Source organism: Centruroides sculpturatus, unplaced genomic scaffold (assembly GCF_000671375.1).
Source record: "Centruroides sculpturatus isolate CEXI.00-Female unplaced genomic scaffold, Cexi_2.0 scaffold1385, whole genome shotgun sequence".
Taxonomy (NCBI): domain Eukaryota; kingdom Metazoa; phylum Arthropoda; class Arachnida; order Scorpiones; family Buthidae; genus Centruroides; species Centruroides sculpturatus.
The window spans coordinates 68240-87765 of record NW_019385547.1 but is presented as its reverse complement, the minus strand read 5'-3'; the positions used below and the strand labels follow the sequence as shown (position 1 = coordinate 87765).

Sequence of the window (19526 nt, the reverse complement as noted above, 5' to 3'; positions counted from 1 at the left end):
TTTGTTTTCTAACTAATTCGTTTTAGGACCAGCTGTTGTCCACGGAAATTTCCAAACTTTACAACTTTTCGGTCACTCTCGTTGAACTGGAAAAATGTCTGTCTTTATTACATCTAATATTTCGAAGAAATCAGTTCCACTGTACTCGGCTATAGATTGGTTCGGTTAGGCTTTTGTTTAAGTAAAATTTCGGCTCTTTCATCAGAGTTCTGTTTATGTCCCCAATTCCCTAATCGCTTAATTATTTAACTACTTCGTAAGTAGAAATAACTCGAAACCGGTTACTTTACACTCGAATATTTGTAGTCTTGAGAAAAAAGTGGAAAGACAAATTTTTATGACAAACGGATACATAAATCGTAAATTTAAGTAAAATAAATTCTAGAGCTTATTCTGTACCTCGTTCATTTCTCTCATTCATTAAATTTAGTTATAAATAATGCGAACAAAGTAACAGTTAATTTTTTAACATTGTACAAGAATTGTATACGTTTTTTCTACGTCCCCTTAAAGATGGGATATACGAAATCGTAATATCACTGGTTTAACTTTGAAATCCGTAAATAATATAAGATGGGAGAGCAGAATAAATATATCAAATATTTAATGGATTTTTTTAAACTCCTGTCAACTATACAGAACTATCGTAAAAACATACCAGTAAATTCTTATCGGTTGGGTTAAGTTATAAATCTACCCGTAATCGGGGAGGGCGGCCAACAGCCCGGAACCGGTCCTGGATAAAATTGGATGCAGTATATGTGTAGCATCCACCCAAGGTCCTAGGCTTCCACCAGCTAAACCGGGTGAGGTTGGTGCTCTGTAAAGCGCATGTGTGAATCTGGCTTTTTGGATGCTGGCAATACAGCGCTTCCACTTTGCCACTAATATTTGAATATACAATAGCAATCTATTTTTTTTTCACGTGTAGTATAGAAATTTGTAATAAGATACATAATGTGGTTATAATAAAATATTGTGCAATTATTTTCATATAATTAAAATTAATATGTATTTATTTTTTAGAAAATACAAGGGAAGCGGCACATCCACTGCTTCTAATGATGGCACGCCACTGCCTTTTGCCATAACATGTTGCTGTCAATAGGCACTCTTTTTTTTTAACCATATCTTCTACCCACAGATTAAATGCTTTTTCCATTATAACACTTTATGCAGTGTACTAGAAACTTTTGCAGATTGGGTGCAACAGAAAAACTGGTACAAAGTTTTTGTTCTTCATTACTTCATGTATTGAAGATTAATTTTTTCCATACAGCTTGGCAATCTCCACAATTTTTTTTCTGTTTCAACTATATTGAGAAATTTGACTTTCTCACTTGTGATTAGTACTTCACATTTTCTCTTAGGCTTAAAACCCATTTTAGAAGTTATTTAAAAACTTACTTGAATAAAAATTTTAAATTCAGTTGAATGAAAAACCCACAGACATCTATGAGATACTGGTTAATTTCACAAGACAACTAACTCAATAATCTAAAACCAGCAATAAGAACAGTCAATTTAAAACAGCAAATATGGTCTTTCATCTTGAATGTACATCATCAGGCTAATGTTTGAAAATAGAGCCATACATGTTGGAACAAACAGGTTGAAATATAGAGCTGCTTGCTGGAGCACATGGTTACAGTGTAAAACTCTTCGGGGGAGATGGTTGGTGTAAAACTTTCATTGCTGGTTTTAGGTTATGAATTAATTGTCTTATGAAAAAAACCACTATTTGATTCAATGAATCAAGCAAAATTAAGTTTAAAATTATACACAAATGCTCAAATCTTGTAATCAAAGCAAGTTTTGACAAGTTTACAAGTAGCACCTATGTGGCTTTGTGAATTGCAGATAACTGAAACCACAGTTGCTGAGACTGTTGATACGATGGTCACTTTGTATCTGAATGAGTGACATAATGAAAAGCTACTGTATTATCAAATTTTTTTCTTTTTTAACTGGTTTTTTTATAATGGTTTTTGTAAAATATGGATAATTATTAAAAGAATCAAATACGTTCCAAGAAAATTTACAAGTATGTAAATTTTCTTGGAATGTAATACCAAAGAAATTAATGGATGACTGTAATTTAAACAAAAACAGTACATTAAACTTACTTAATTTTGATTCATTCTCTAATGAAATAATTTTTAAATTCTTTTAATAGAATTAGCCAGAGATTTTCTGCATAGCACTGGTAGATTCAAAGTAGTTGGAGGAATTATTTCACCTGTAAATGATGGTTATAAGAAAGCTGGATTGGTTGAATCTAAACATAGATGTGCAATGATAAATTTAGCTCTTAAGTCAAGTGATTGGATCAAGTAAGTGTACTAAGTATAAAATCTAATCTGTACTAATCATTAATTAAATAATTAAAAGTTTAATTTTATAGATGTATCTGATTTATATTTTTAATGAAAACAGATTGGACACTTGGGAAAGTGAACAAGATAGCTGGGTTGAAACTGTAAAAGTTTTGGCACATCATCAGGAGAAATTAAATTCTAGAGATGCTAATGATAATACTATCAATTTCAGAAAAAGACAGAGATTAGATTTGGATAATGCAAATGGTAAGAAAAATCGTAACTTAAAGGAAAATAGATATAAAATGTTTAATGTTAACATTTAATTGTGAAGTTTTCTTGTTGTTCATGGAGTAACATTGAAGTCAGGTTTTGGCCAGCAATAAATAATAAATTTTTAATAAATAATTAATATGGACTTGTTTCTAATATATATTGTCATTTTTCATTTTACATGAATTCTGAGGTTCCATTGCTGTTTGTGAGGTGGCATTGAAGTCAGTCATGTTAGAGTAACAGCATTTTTCACTAATTAATCATAAATTTTTATAAACTTTTAGGATTAATATATGACTCCTGGCTCATTTTTGAGGATTTCTGCTTTTCAAAAATGCACCAAAAAATAATAGTAAATCTAGTAGTGGATATAAATGACAAATACAAATTATCTTTTAGTTGACAATCTGTTATCAGATGCCACTTATGGGTTATCTTTAGCATCAAAAATGAGTATATTAATAATTAATAAGTAACTAATAGAATAATAGGTAGTTGCTATTTGAATTGCAAGAAGTGTTGCTCAATTACTATAGCAATTAAACTGGACATTACGAAAATAAGTGTAGTAAGTGAAAAAATGTTTGAAACACCCACTACTAAGCAGTTAGCACACAGGTAAATGAGTATAACATATTCTATTATGTGCATTAAAGGATCAAACACTAACAATAACTGGTTATTCTATGTACAAATGTACTTTCTAAGTTAATTCTAGACTTATGATAAAACCACTGGAACCTAACCTGTTCCAGAAGTTTTGGCCTCTTTGAGAAAATTGAATTAATATTAGAATATTAAAAAACAACCTTTAGGTTCTGATATTATTTACTTAATTTTAAGACTTGATTATTCTTTTAGGTTTAGCAAAAATAGTGTCATCGGCTGCACCTTTAGAGAAGTGAGGTTTTCATTTATTGGATGTGGATAATCATAACATGGCAATCACATATTGTGACAACAGATTTTGCTTCATTTTTTACTCCCACCCCTCATGGCCTCCCCATGCTTCCCACCCCTCATGGCCTCCTCATTTGCTTCATTTTTTACTCCCACCCATCATGGCCTCCCCATCTCCAATTGAACAATCATATGTGTAATAAATGTCAATTAACAACATAATATTACAAAATAAATGAATTATTTTGTAAATATTTTGTATGTGCAAACATTCCGTTGATCTCTCTTCTCTGTGTCAGCATTCATCAACACCCTCCTGACACCTTCCCCCATCTGGATGTTGTCATTATATTATAAATGCACACTGCATAAGTAGGGGAGTATCTGTATTACTAAACAACAAAAAATTTTAAAGCTTGTTGTCAAATGAAGGAAAATTTTATCACAAAAAATATGAATATCCTCAAATTTTCTCTGTTAACTTTGTTGATTTCTTTATCCAAAAATAAAACCAAGTATTTCTATAATAAACAGTTATTTTTTAAAAATTTTACTCTAAATTAATTTTGGAGTTATAAGTTTTTAACTGAAATACTGTTCCTCAAATTAAATTCATCACATTAAATGGCTCCTCTAAAGTGAAATTGCAACATCAAAAAGGAATGTACTGTACATAACTACATGCAAATTGCAGGACTGGCAGAGGTGACAGTGATATACAAATGATTAAATTTGTGTGTGAAACAGGTTATGTGGTACCTAGTTTTGGGCTCTAAAGACCAGCAACTGGCTCAGGCAACAAATGCTATCAGCAATGGTTTTTATCATCTGAACTTTTGAAGAAGTATAGAAAATACCTTGGAGACAACAGTGAGACGAATACCACCAGTTAATGGCTGGGGAACAAAACCATTTCCTGGAGCTGCACTGATGTGTGCAGCTGCCACATGTGTTTGGGCACAATGTGAGTACTATCTAGAGATGTGTGACATGAGGATGCAGGAACATCTGCAAACACACCAAAGAGGAAGATGATCACACTGGTGCATGACAGAGTGCACAGACCAGCAGATTTGGCCAACCAAGTTTGTCAGCTCCAGATGTCGTGCTGTGGCATGTAACATTTGAAAGCTGCCTGTCGCTGTAAATGGGTGCATCTGTGTCCACCCAAACCATTTGCAACAGGTTGCATGAAGTCTAATTGCATGCACAGTAACAAGCAACTGGTGTGCCATTAACTTCTCAACACAGGACTGCAAGTCTGGTGTGATGTCATCATCACAACTAGACTACTGAAAGGCATTGAGTATTATTTATGGATGAACCCCGGTCCTGTCTGGAGGAATGATGGCCATGAACATATATGGTGAAATCCTGGGAAATGCTACATGCCAGCCCTTTTTGCTGAGCATCATACTGGCCCCTTGCTGTGACTTACAGTACAGTTTGAGAAGGCATTGTATTTGATAAGTGGACAATCCTGGTGCACATTTCTGGTACTCGGATAGTGGACCAGTAAATCACATGAATTGTGAGGACCTGTGGTTTGGCCACTAGTGCAGGCCATACCTGACATGATGTTCCAGCAAGACAATGCTGAACCACATGTTGAATGGCAAACTCTCACCAGCCTGAATTGAATTCACAATTTTTCCTAGCCAGCAGGCCTCACCTGATCTCTTTCCCACTGAACACTTGTGGGACCTTGTCCAATGTGAAGTGCACTGGGGACTACTGCCACAAACTGTAGACGACATGCATGCCATTGTGGATGCAACTTGGCAAGGAATATCTCAGGCAACCATTGACCTATTCCCTGGTATTCCTGACATATCTTGGGTTGTGACCTAATGACCTTGACCTGGGGACCCGAGATATCTCGTTTCAGCATTGGAATGTTTTTGAAACTAAATGTCATTAGTTATTATAATTTTTATATTAAAACTAACTACTGAAATATAATTTTTTTGTTTTTACATTTATTAATAATTTAGAAAATAGAAAATAATTTCAGATGATACAATAGCCACGATTATTTTTTCAAAAAGACACAATTTTTGTTAGACTTAACATCGACAAAAATTCAATGTGTCATGCAACAGAGAAAAATTTCAACATGGGACAGGTTAATCATTTCATTGATTGCATGCCTCACTGTATAGTGGCCTGTGGGGAGCCATATTTATTACTGAATAAACAGATGTCTGTTGTAAATCTTTGTTGTTTTAATCATTTGCATATATCTATCACCTCTAACAGTCCTGCAGTATGCATGTGGCTATGCACATTCCTTTGTGGTGCTACAATTTCGCTTTTGAGGAGTGTATATTATAATCAACAGCTATTGTTTTATTACAGAAAGAGACGTAATATTAAATATAGTACTTGATAATTGTTAGTTTGAACATATCAAGTATGTGTTACAATTTTAATGTTGAAATACAAGTAATACTTGTATATCAAAGGCATCTGAAGTATTTTGTAATGTTTACATTTTATTATAAATTTAAATAATGACTTACTGGTACTTTTTTCATCTTTCTTTATAAATAATTTTAAGAACATCTTGATTATTATTTTATACAAATTATATTATGTTGGAGGGAAGTGCAGTGCAAAATTAGTGTAATTTTAAAAAAATATATATATATTTTTAATTATTTAGAGTAGATGGACAAAATTTTACATAATTTTTTACTATTATCTTTTAATAACACCATCCTAATTGATTAATCCAAACAAATTACACAAAAATAGTTTTCACAGTGGTGCAAAATTATATGCTGCCACCTATTTATTCACTGAATTGGAAACAAAAACATATTTATACACTGATCCATTTCTATGTTTGGAAATAATTGCAAATATACACTTTGGCATTAAATACAAATAATTAAATGTTGCAGTTCTTAAACACTGATTTTTCTGACATTCTCTTGTTATGGCTAATTTCAACTCTCCAACTGTTTGAAACTAACTTCCATTTTGGTACTCTCCTAACCAAGGTGTCACATACATTTTCAATAGGGTTCAGGTCAGGAAAAAGTGATGGCCAATCAATTACACTAATGTCATTTTTGATGCAAACCATTGTTTAATATCTACAGCAGTGTGTATGGGAGCATTATGTTGAAATTTCCAATTTGTTTCTATGATTTTTTTTCTAGTGGATGTTTTAATAGGAAGTGGATGTTCTCTTAGCATTTTCTGATATGCTGTTTTAGAAAGCCAATTTCAGATTTTCTTTTCCACCCAAAATGCTGCACAAATCATTACTGACCCTTGGGTATGCTTAGAATAAACTTGCTCATCTTTTCTGATGATTATCCAATAGTGTTGATACCATCTTGGGTAATCTAAATTTAATGTTTTTTTCATCACTGAAAACGATTTCTCATCACTCAATTGTCCAACTCATCTTTATCTTTTTCTCATTTGTTTCTTGCTATCTTTAGGTGATTTTTCAGACAGGGTTTGGCTTTACTTTTTGAATATTTTAGATGAGAAGATCAATGAAGCACTCTTTCAATTGTCCATTTAAAGCAGAATTTGATTTGCAGTAATGTTTATATTACTGGCAGTTTGTCAAATTGTTCTTATTCTTATTCATAAAATATAATTAAATTTTATATAAATAAAAACAAATTTATATTAAAATTTTATCTTTATAATGTTTCCTTTTTAATAGTTAAAAATAATTTCAAAATTTATAATTGTCATGTAATGTAATTAAAATGGTAATTATTAGGTTATATTGAATTATTTTAGCTATTTGATTTTACTTTAAAAAATAACTTATTGATTAGTTGCTAATAATTAATTTTTCAGTTAATGGATTAACTCTAAATAACTGTTTTTGTAATGATAACAATCCTATTCAAGTGAAATTACTTTGTGGAGCAGACTTACTTGAATCCTTTGGGAATTCCAATGTTTGGAAAGAAAGTGATGTGAGTAGTAATTAAATTTAATTATTTTTGTTTAATATATAACATTTGATATTGAATTTTGTTTTTAATTTTGTGTGTTTTGATATTCTAAATATTATATTGTCAAGTTGTATATATTCTATTTTATGTTAAGAAATTTAACAGTATTTAACATATATAATTTTCTTAAATGTAATTGTTTTTATTTATCTTTGTTAGTAGTTTTCACTATAATTTTAAAGAATTACATTATTAAATTTGCTTAACAAGAATTTTGTAATGATACTTTTTAAACAGGTTGCTGAAATTGTTGAAAAGTACGGTCTTGTAATTATAACCAGAGAAGGAACCAATCCTCATCGATTTATTTACGAATCTGATATTCTTTCTAAATATCAAGTAAATTATTTTTATCTCAGTTAATCTAGTATAAGTTCTTAATAGACAAATTATAAAATTTGAGAGATTTTTATATTCAGAAAAAATATATCTAAATTCTAGAGTTGTGATGATATCCTCATGTAACTTTAAATTAAAATGAAAAAATCATGACTTGTCTTAAATTAAAACGAAAAAATCATGCCTGGCATTGTCACTTATTGTGACAAAGCTGGGCTGCAAGTTTTAATCATAATTTAATTTAAATTATCATAAGGGTTAATATATTCCATGCTCTATAACAAATTTATCACTCTATGTAATAATGTAAAAATTCAGTTAATTGGGGCTGCCAATCACCAAGTTTTCCATATCTGGTCTTGATTTTCATCTATCTAATTCCATTATTGAGATTAATGAAGGACAAATGGACAACAGTGAGAATTTATAGGTCTGCAATTTGAAAATTTCAGCCCAATAAATCTCATATATTACTTAATATAGTATAAGTAAGTCACAAAATTTAACAATACTTAAATTTACAGTATATCTAATATAAATGCAGTGAAACTTTTTAAGAATGGATGCTTGTGGGGAAATTGTAAAATGTCTGTTTTTGAGAAATACCCACTATTGAGATAGAAATAAGATAATGAACTTATAATTTTCATCATATTGTAAAAGTTTATAAAAGTTAAATCTTAGATATTTATATATAACTAAGATGAAAAATAATTAAAATTGTTGTGTGTGTTTTTAATTATATTTTGTGGTATCTGTTTTTAGTTCTTTTAGTTTTAAGTGATGTCCTTTTAATGTCTTAATTGTTCAAGATTTTTTACTTGCTTCAGTTTCCCCAATATTCATTTTAGCTGAGAAATTATGTACACTTTATTTTTTTTTTATTTAATTTTATTGCACTGAATTTTTCCTTGAATGTTAAACATTTACATTTTTGAGACATTTTAAAACAGATTTACAAAGTTCAACTTAATCATTAGAGAAACAAAGTTTCACAGATGATTTTCAAAGGATTTTGAAAGTCAAGTTGATGATGTCATCTTAGCCAACAATTTATGTTCTAAACTTAGAAGTTTTAATTATACTGATATACAGTAGAGCGTTGATTATCCGAAAGTCAATCATCCGAAACGTCAATCATCCGAAAGAATTCCAGTCGGCAAATTTAAATTTTCGCCAGTGCTATGGCACTGCAATATTTGGCTATGTCTTGGGCTACTCAAATATTTTACGTTTTTGATACTAAACTAACTTCTGAAGTATAATTTTTTATTGTTTTTATATTTTTCAATATATTTATTTTGTTTGTATAAAATAAAAAAATAATTTTTAACAATACAATAGTCTTTGTTAGGCTTAACATCGACAAAAATTCAACACGAAGTGACACGCAATGGAGAAAAATGTCAAGATGGGATAAATTGATATATTTTTTCGTACATAATCGGTTATCCAAAACATCGATCTTCCGAACAACCCCAATCCCCAATTGATTCGGATAATCGATGCTCTACTGTATTATTTCATATATCATATTTTAAGTATACAATAAAGTATTTACATGTTTTATTGAAGTGTGAGCCAAGTCTGTAAAGGCAAAATTTTTATTTTTTATTTTAAATATTTTATGCTTCAATTTAGTCTGAACTTACATAGTTACTGTAAGTTCAGACTAAATTGAATGTACAGTACCTGACATACAACTAGCATTTCCAACTCTCCCAATTGCATGTAATATAAAAATTCAAAAGTTTAGTTTACTTTTGGCTCTGTCTTGAATAATGTGTATGTTTAGTAAATGAATGTACATACATAAAAATGTTTTATTTTTTATATTCATTGGTCAATGCTATTTGTAATGTTTAAAACTTTATTTAATTCATTTAATTTGATCTTTTTTACTGTTAAAAAATTCAGGTTTTTATTTTGCCTAGCATTTTATTATGACAAAAATTTTTTTAATATATAAAAATGGTCTATTTTAAATTAGTAACAAATTTATAATATTGTCTTAATGTTATGTTTAGTTTTATAATGTAAGGATTGACTAATTTTGTTTAAAATAGAGAAATATCCATATTGTAACTGAGTGGATAACGAATGAAATAAGTTCAACACGTATCAGGTAACTATTAATTGTGACAAAGTTTACTAATTTTTTTCTTTGTAATTTATCATAAACTTGTTTTTACAGAAGAGCTATCAGGAGAGGAGAAAGTGTAAAGTATTTGATACAAGATGATATAATCAAATACATTCATGAACATAATTTATATAAAACCTCTGATAAGTATGTTTCTTTCATATTTTGCAGATGTTAATCATTTAAATATTTTAATATCTATTTTATATCTACATAATCTATTTCTACTAAGTTATAATCAAAACTGCAACTGCCTTTGTAGACTACATTCAAGCACATTTTTTTGTAGATGTTTTATTAGATTAAAAAAAAGAGAATTTTTAGATGAATTTATTGAAAAAAAAAAAGAATTTATTTTTACAATTAAAGAAACTGATTTGAAAATATCCAATTAGTTAATAAACTAAATTTTCTTGTCATTTAGAATTTTGAGCATATTCTTGATAGTTAATAATTTGAGTTAATAATATGACATTTACTCAGTTATTTATAATTTTAATTGAAATATCAATTATTTAAGGTTATAAGATCTATTGTTTCATTTTTATTTTTATATACTTAAGTAGAAAAAATTTATTTAGAAATATTTAGGATAGTGATAAAATTATTTCATGATTTAATTTTGATAAAGAAAGAAGCAAAAAAAATATATGAAGGAAACCTTAGTCTGTTTATCTTACTTGCTAACTGATATAAAAATATTCTTTCACTCCTCAATCAGAATAGATCCATTTATAATTTTTATAACATAAGAAAATAAACCAATTATTAAATAAAATTTACACACACACACGATATATACATGAAAGTTCATGGTACCAAATAATTTCTCCAGTTGGGCAGTTTTCCATTATAAACAGGTTTTTTTCTTAACGTAGAAAATTGCTCTGCTTTAAGAATAGAAACCTGACTAAATGTTTTCCCATTTAGGCAAGTTTCTATTTTATCCAGATTCGGTTTTGGACAAGTTTCACTGCGCGCACACGCATGTGTATGTATGTATGTATATATATATAAAGTAAAACTGTAAAGCATATTTTTAGGGGAATAGAAAATAACAAAAAAATAGAGGGGGGAAAACAGTGGTTCCAGGGAAATCATTAAAAAGTAGATAAGAACAATTTAATTAATGATTTGCATTATTTGAAATATGGTATATGGTATAACATTACAGTATATTTAAAAGACTAAGTTTTGTTGAAAAAATCTTTGACTAGTATTTGTTTTTTTTTCTTTTTACAAACTTTATGCCTCAGTTTAACGTACAACTTTATAAGGCTTAGAATGCTTTCACAATCATTTTCACTCATGCTAAGTGCACGAATAAAAGATTTTACTTTCATCAGCACTTTATACATCTTGGCTTAAGTTCAGCAGAACTTTGAGCTTGCCCTCGTCATTTTTTTTTTCTTTTCCTTTACTTTTCCAGATGCCAGAGGGACTCTCACACAGCTCTTCCATTGTTTTTATACCTCTTTATACTTCTGTTTTTATACTCTTTGTCAAGTGACTGTTGAGACTTAGTCCTGAAATTTATCTTTGTTCTTGCCAATGAATTTTTTTCATGGCAGTGCCAACATTCATCTTTAGTCAATATGACATCACTATTATCTGAAGATTGTCCCTGAATGTAACCAATTTTCCAAAAACAGTTTTCAATTGTTTGTTGGTTTACTTGCTGCTGGCTATCAGAAGTGATAATGCATTGCTTTTATCAACCTTTCTGTATCTTTGCCTGCATCCATTAAGACAGGGTTTCCCAGTGGAGTCAGTGTCAACCCCTGTGGAGTGATGAAAGTTTGAAAAGAGGTTGATGAGCAAATTGTGTGTATATATATATATATATATATATATTGTATATGCATATACAATATAATATTTAAATATTGTTTAATTATTTAGTAAGTACAATCTTTTAAAAATTCTTGAAAATATTTCTATTATTGTTTTCAAAACTTTCCAAGTATAAAAAGATGTATTAAAAAATAAAAAACACAAGGACCGATGGAAAAAATATTTTTCTTAAAAGGGGTTGATACATGAGAAAGGTTTGAAACCTCTGCATTAAGCAAACAGCTGCATGCATGAGATATTTTCTATACAATTTCTCAAAACAGTAATAGAAGCAAAAGCAGTAATAGTGATTATTGCTAAATCAAGAGGATGGAACACACTTGTGCCATTTTCCAGGTACCATATGATTTTTACATTTTTTAGAAATAATGCAATTTTTGATGTGTTATGTAATTGCCCACAAAAAAGGGAAATCTTCCTGTTTTGAACACACACTTGCATCTAATGAATACAGAAATAATGTTTATGGTTATCCAATGCTTGATTGTTTGTATGGTATTTGGCAGGTAATTTTTTGTTTTGAAATATTGGTAATTTTGGAGATTTTCCATAAAAATCAGCACTTGTTTGTCACCTCCATCATTGTCAGCATGTAGTAGTAAAACAGAAATCTATCTTTAGAGTTTTCCCATTATGACAAGATTCTATCAGCATGCAATATGTAGAAGAGCATTCATGCTGTAGATATCATGTGGTTCATATCTCCAACAAAATTGGCTGTCTTTTTAGCCACATTTCTATGCATTTGCTATCCACTACCACACTTTCTCCAGCTAATATTTTATATATAAGGCCATACTGGCCCTTAAACCTCATTATCCAGTTATTGGATATTCAACTGTAGTGCAATCATTGTCACCTATTTATGAAGAATGTTTTCAACTGGAATATTTGAGGCCCATATAAGCTGGAGCCAAGTAAACTGTACTCTTTTCAATTCAGTGAATGTAGACATTCTCTCAGTTTTCTTTTTCTTACTGATGATACAACATTTTTCTGTTTCAAATGAGTTTTTCTCCATCAACAAAACTGTAGAGCAAGCAGATGACACACCATAAACAAACTGAAAATCATTTGGATATTCATATAGAACCAAGTGGAAACCCATAAAACTGCTGTGGAAACCCATAAAAAGCATTGCCCATGGGCAATGCTTTTTATGGGTTTCCACAGAGTTCAGAAATGGTTTTTCCTACTAGTTTTCATACTTTTACATAATTTAGACTATTCTATTCTGTTGCTACAGTTGAAAGTCATGTTTCCAATAAAATATGCAGCATAGTAATTTTGTTGTAAAAGAAAAATTTAATGTTATTTATGTAAATAGCCTTTTATTATTTTAACACCATGTTACATTAATGGTGAAATGAGCATTAATAATAATTTTTTAAATTACACCAACAAATTTCTAAAATTTGTAATGTCCAATAAAATTTGAAATGGTCTGTATGACCATGGTCTTGACAGTATAATTTACTGTCATACTAAACTTAATCATGTTATATTGATTCATTATAACACTAATGTCTAAAAGATATATTAGACAACCAGAATTTAGATCTTCATTTAATTGAAAATCTTTAGAATGAAACAGGTGTTAAGTATATGAGAAGAGAGAGAGGTCATTTGAAAGATAAAGCTGAACTGGTCATTTTAAGAATAAATAAATAAATTTTAGAATAATTACCATATAAATTGACATTTACTATTTGAGAATAGAAATTATAACAGAAACTAAAGTTTTACATTTGTTACTAATCTTTCAGTAAATGGAGTGTGACTAGGTTAGCAGATATTTGACACTAATAATAGGATTGTATATATATATATAAACATTAGAAAGTCTAAGTTATTACTCAAGTTATTGAAAATCAAAAATGATATGTTTTCATAAATGTAAAGATCAGATAACTCTTATAGACTATTTAATTAATAATTTAAAATTGTTTGATTATGATTTTCTGTGATTTAAAAAAAATACATTAATAATTAAATTTATAGCAATCTCACTTCCTAATTTTTTTGATAACTTTTTATAATTTTGTTTACTGACAAATACAAATTATCTTTTAGTTAACAATCTGTTACCAGATGCCACTTATGGGTTATCTCTATCATCAAAAATGAGTATATTTTTAGCAAATAGCTAATAGAATAATAGGTAGTTGCTATTTGAAATAAAAGAAAAAACCTTGCATTAGAAAACACATTTATTTACAGAAAAATGATAAAACAATTGAAATAGTGCCATTAAAGTAATAAAAATAAGGTGTTTTATTGCTAATATTTTGTTGGAAAACTTTCTTAACTTGTGTTTGGTTTTATCTAAGTTGATTGAGTTATGTAATTGCTCCAGTGGCGTAGTGTGGGTGTCAGCCACCTGGGGCAGAGGAAAATTCGCTGCCCCCTTATTTAGTTATCTCAATTTAAAAGACTAAAATATACAGTAATTCTAAAGAACTTTTAGGCAAGAACAATCATCATTATTGTGTATTATACAGGTTACAAATAAAAGAGTCATGTATAGAACACTTATGGTTATACCTTGACAATCAACAAGATTAAGTTATTAAAAATATAACTTACTTTACTGAAATTTACTTGTTTTCATTTTTTTAATTTTAATAAATTAAAGCTTGAACAATGTAGCAGATAGTCAAACATACAATTACAGTCGATCCCCGAACGGAATAATCAACAGTGTTATAGGGGGGTCGACTGTACATAAATAAAAAATGTAAATAAAATATTTAATACTCACATAGTCAAATGTATACGTACACGAACAATACAATCTTTCAACAAAGTTCAATAATTTAACAATCACTACACGTACTTATGAGCACTAAAATCACAGTTTGGAAAGCACATACATATATACGATTGAGTTAATGTGAATTGGATGACTGACGATCCGTCAATGAAACTTTCTTTGAATTATCAAAGCATCACTCACGGACTTCCCTGAAGGGACTTATCCATACTGTAATCTAATCTAAAGGTGTTATTATACAATATTGAACATTATTCTTTATAAGATAGAAGTTATTCTCGCTGAATATTAGTCATAAACAATCCAAGCACAAAATAAAATACGGGGAATCCCTACAAGTCAGTACAGACGGTGTTGCCAGTCGCTACAATGAGCAAGATGTCATTATATATGTGAGATACGCAGTGGGTCAGGGGTCAATCTCGTACTGACCACTTAATCTGCACAGGCTGGTAAAGCCCAATCTCGGAGTCGTAGGATGGCTAGGAGGGCTAATCGAGTGGGGAGTGCGTAAGTAAGTCGACAGGTTTCCTCGGATAAACAGGAGACAGGTTTAACAAATAATAAAATAAATGTTTATTCTATAGCTAAGGTACAGACTATACAAATTACTGATTAGAGCTTAGATGCGGATAACATAAACTTATCTATAAGGGAGCTGTAACTATTCACTATGCCGCGTGAGAGTTNAAATATATTAAAATAGTAAGAGTTTTTTTGCTTGTAACAAACTTTTTGGTGGGGGTTGATGTGAGGTTTCGAAAAGTTGTAGGAGGTCGACGATCAAAAAAGTTTGGTGACCCCCTGCCATATATTATCAGTGTTAATCTGTCCTTGCACGTTTTAAAGCCTGGTACTTGTTTCACACTTTTATGTATATAGGTCCTCTTGGACATTTTTTCCAAAGAATGCCTGTGTCATAATTAAAAACTTGCTTAGGTTGATAGCTTTTCTCCTGAATGGTTTTTTTTTTTAACTCTGCTGGTAACATGGCAGCAGCAACAACCTCATCAGCAGATACAGCTTTTCAGTAATTTTTATAATTTTTAGGTTAGACATATTTTTGAATCTATGTAACCTTCCCTTGCTTTCTGTAAATGGCTTAGTTTTCTTTTCTGTACTGTCTTGTGACTGAATGTCCTTTATAAGCTCATACCTTTTGCCAGTGGCATGCCGTGACATTTGATGATAGGGAAGCTGTTTCTACAAGAAGCCAACTTCCAGGGGCAATCAGTTAATTCTTTCTTTAAATGTATTTTTAATAGATTATTTATCTGACGTACTTAATAAATAAACAAGTTCAATATAATTACCTCTGTTATTAGATCCAATATATTCCATATGCCNGTTATACCTTCTGTCGGAGGACGGTATGCGACGATCCTTCTGGACGATGGAAGCTGGCTATCTGTCACAGGTTTATGTCTTCTACCGGACAGGATCGGACGGGAGACACTGGATTCAGACCTTCCTGAGGATCGCGCGGAGGGACGGTCGCACTGAGGGGACGATCGCCCGGAACTTCCCGTGACGATCGTTTTTATACGATCGTCGTTGGCACTGAGCCAACAGGTCGTTCACTCGTTCTTCTGACTAATTAGCACGTGAACGTTGACTAATTGACAAACGGACGCTGTGTAAGATTCGACATCCGATCTATTTCCGTTATATTTTTTTCCATCCTCTAATGAAAAATATGTTAACCCTAAAAATTTTCGAACTCAAGCCCCTCGGGCTCACATATACATTCATTTAAAGAAAGGGGATTCTCCAGTTTCATCACAGAATAAGTAATGAAAAATTCCGTGCTCATTTCAATCGGTCCGAATCGTAGGTGCGACAAAAATATGAAATGAAATTGTTCAAATGTTTACATGATGGTACTATTAAATTTATTGTGAAATTTTGCTGCCCCCTAAAAGTGCTGCCCGGGGCAGGTCGTCCCTGCTGCCCTCACTATGCTACGTCACTGAATTGCTCTGTTTGAAAATGTGTGCTTTATTTGCCAACTATCAGTTAATTTTTATAGATTTTCTTGGCAAAAGTAAGTTTTTGGTACAAGTTTGAATGAAGAAGAAATGTTATAAATTGCATATCACATACACTGACATATGTAACTGAGAATGGCATCAGGGAACATTTCATCCAAAGACACCTGTGACAGTCAATCTGTGAATGAAATGAAAACTTTTACAAAGTTATGAATAGTGATGGAATGATACCAAAGTTTCTTCAAATTCTTTTGAATAGTTTCTAAAGTTTATTTTTGTTTAGAAAAATTAGCAATTTACATTACAAGCACTGTACATTCTTCAATTAATAAACATCAAGCTTAAAAATGAAAAATGATTGGAAAAGCCAAAATCAATCTTTTGAAAGAAACCTAAAAATTCTCCGTTTATATGTGGATATGAATGATTTTATTATGTGCTACAAAACAAATTTGTAATCTTATTTCAGTTGAAGTTAATATTGCAACACTACCCCAAAGAAATTACAACTAATTAATTCCCTTTTACTCAAAGAACTATCCCACATGTAACTGAGGGTTGCCATCTTCGGAAACTGCTTTGTTGGCCAATGCAATGATCAGAGAGAGAGGGATGGTAAATGAGAAGATGCACTTCTTTTATTCATGCTTCTTGCAATTGGCATGCCTTGTAATTGCTTTAATTCTATTGTATTTTTAGTTTGAATCATCTTAGAATGATAAGATACGAGGCATGTCTGGAAAGTATGTATCGTTTCATTCTACTGCCACCGCAGTGGTAGTATTGCAGTTCAGCGTCTGCGCGCACGTGTCTCTAGTTGATGGTCAGTCCAGTTATGCCATTAGAACCGGATTGTGTTGTTTTTCCACGTGTTAGTGAGCGTGCAAAATGTTTAAGATGATTGCTGATCCCGCTGACTATGAAGTGCGTTCTGTAATATGGTTTTTGAATGCAAAGAATGTTAAGCCAGTTGAAATTTATCGTCAACCTGTAGAGATTTATGGTGAAAATGTAATAAGTGATGGAATGGTGAGAAAGTGGGTTTGATAATTCAATGCTGGACACATCAATGTTCATGACGAAGCATGGAGTGGCCGGCCTTCTGTTGTCAATGATGGTTTGGTTGCAAAAGTGAATGAGAAAATTCTTGAAAACAGACAGTTTACAATAAGATTGCTTTGTGATGAGTTTCCACAAATTTAAAAAACTGTTTTGCATGAGATTGTCACAAATTGCTTAAATTATCGAAAATTGTGATCCCGTTGGGTTCCCAAAATGCTTACGGATGTCCACAAAATGAAGCGACTTGGAAGTGCTTTGATATTTCTTACCCGATACAGTGAAGAGGGTAATGATTTCCTAAACAAAATTGTTACCGGTGATGAAACTTGGGTTTGTCATGTCACTCCAGAATCAAAACAACAGTCGATGGAGTGGAGGCACTTATGGTCCCTCACAAGACACAAATTCAAAACAACATTGTCAGTTGTCAGCACGAAAAATCATGTGCACTGTGTTCTGGGACAGACAGGGCGTTCTGCTTGTTGAGTTCCCAGATGTCCAATGTTTCACAGTATCATTCCATCAATGTGGAACGATATTGTGAAACATTGCGAAAACTTCACCGTGCAATTCAAAACAAAAGGTGTGGAAATCTCAGTAATGGCATTGTGTTGCTTCACGACAACGCACGTCCCCATACTGCTGGTGTCACTCAAAACCTTATTCAACAATTTGGTTGGGAGCAGTTCGATCATCTGCCTTACAGCCCCGACCGCGCATCTGCAGACTACCATTTGTTCTTGAACTTGAAGCGTGATTTTGGAGGGAGGCGCTTTGCCAACGATGAACACGCAACAACCAATGTTCAGCAGTGGCTGTCTTCACTGGCGGCATCTTTCTTTGAAGAGGGTATAGACAAGTTGGTTTCCCAATATGACAAATGTCTGAACAATGGTGGTAACTATGTAGAAAAATAGTTTCTGACATGCTCTTTCATAAAAAATAAATTTTGTTATGAAAAAAAGATTTTTTATGCGAGTTTTTCCAAAACCATACTTACTTTCCGGACACGCCTCGTATATGAAAAGGGGTCAAACATTTTTTTAAAGAAATTAAAAGTATTGCTGAAAAAAGTATTTAAAGTGTTGTTCAAGTGTTTTATCATTCTAAGTAAACATACTAAATATTAAAAATCTTATATAATATTTTTTCAGTTAAAATACAATTTTGTTTATATTTTAAATTGTTTTTCTGATGTGGGAATAGTTTTGTTTACCATTGGCCTCAATTTGAAATTTTGGTCAAGCCAACTCAATACAGGTCAGGTGGCAACTTTAATGTCACCCTATCTCTCTTAAAATGGAGACAGTTAGTACTGACTGAGTGGAATCTCTTATCTCTCTGACTACCTGAAGAAAAAGTCTGCCATGGCAGATGTCACCTCCTGTGTGTGGTGTTGTGTGTTCTCTGCTTTGTTGGTATGAAAGCTTCCAATAAACTAATACTTAATTGTTAATATCATAATTTAAAAAATTTTTCATTTTCAACTGAAACAAATAATAAATTTTCTTGTTAAATGTGGAAGAATCATCTTAAGAATTGAAAATTGTGACGAGATTTGCTCAATTCTGATTCCTGAAAAATGCCTGATTTTTCCTACTCCGATTAATTGTCCCATCACTAATTATAGGTACATGTTTTTATATGTGGATTGCTGAAAATATTTTTAGGTTTTGATAGTAAACTATTTTTGTATTGTTGATCTACCAATCACAAGTTTCGGAAGTAAATGAAAGTTTAGATTTTACATTTCTATAAGAGAGAGAAAAAATCCTGAAATGCTATATTCATTGATAGAATTAATAGAATAGAATCAATTTCAGAATAGTCAGTTCTCCTATTTCTAAAGTTTCCTAAAGGGAAGTGATTGTCAGAAAAATC

At 31.1% G+C, this 19526-nt stretch overlaps 1 protein-coding gene across 1 annotated transcript in view; it reads left to right on the top strand.

Moving 5' to 3' along the window:
- The window catches only part of LOC111639993 (nicotinamide/nicotinic acid mononucleotide adenylyltransferase 1-like), a 25501-nt gene extending 15198 nt beyond the window's left edge, over positions 1-10303 (top strand). Inside the window, exons 2-7 of the mRNA XM_023385986.1 lie at positions 2177-2333; positions 2437-2585; positions 7323-7444; positions 7721-7822; positions 9889-9947; positions 10017-10303. Of these exons, the coding sequence (XP_023241754.1) occupies positions 2177-2333; positions 2437-2585; positions 7323-7444; positions 7721-7822; positions 9889-9947; positions 10017-10143 (716 nt within the window). The 3' untranslated portion in view covers positions 10144-10303. The remainder of the gene's footprint in view (positions 1-2176; positions 2334-2436; positions 2586-7322; positions 7445-7720; positions 7823-9888; positions 9948-10016) is intronic.
- The last annotated feature ends 9223 nt before the right edge of the window (positions 10304-19526 follow it).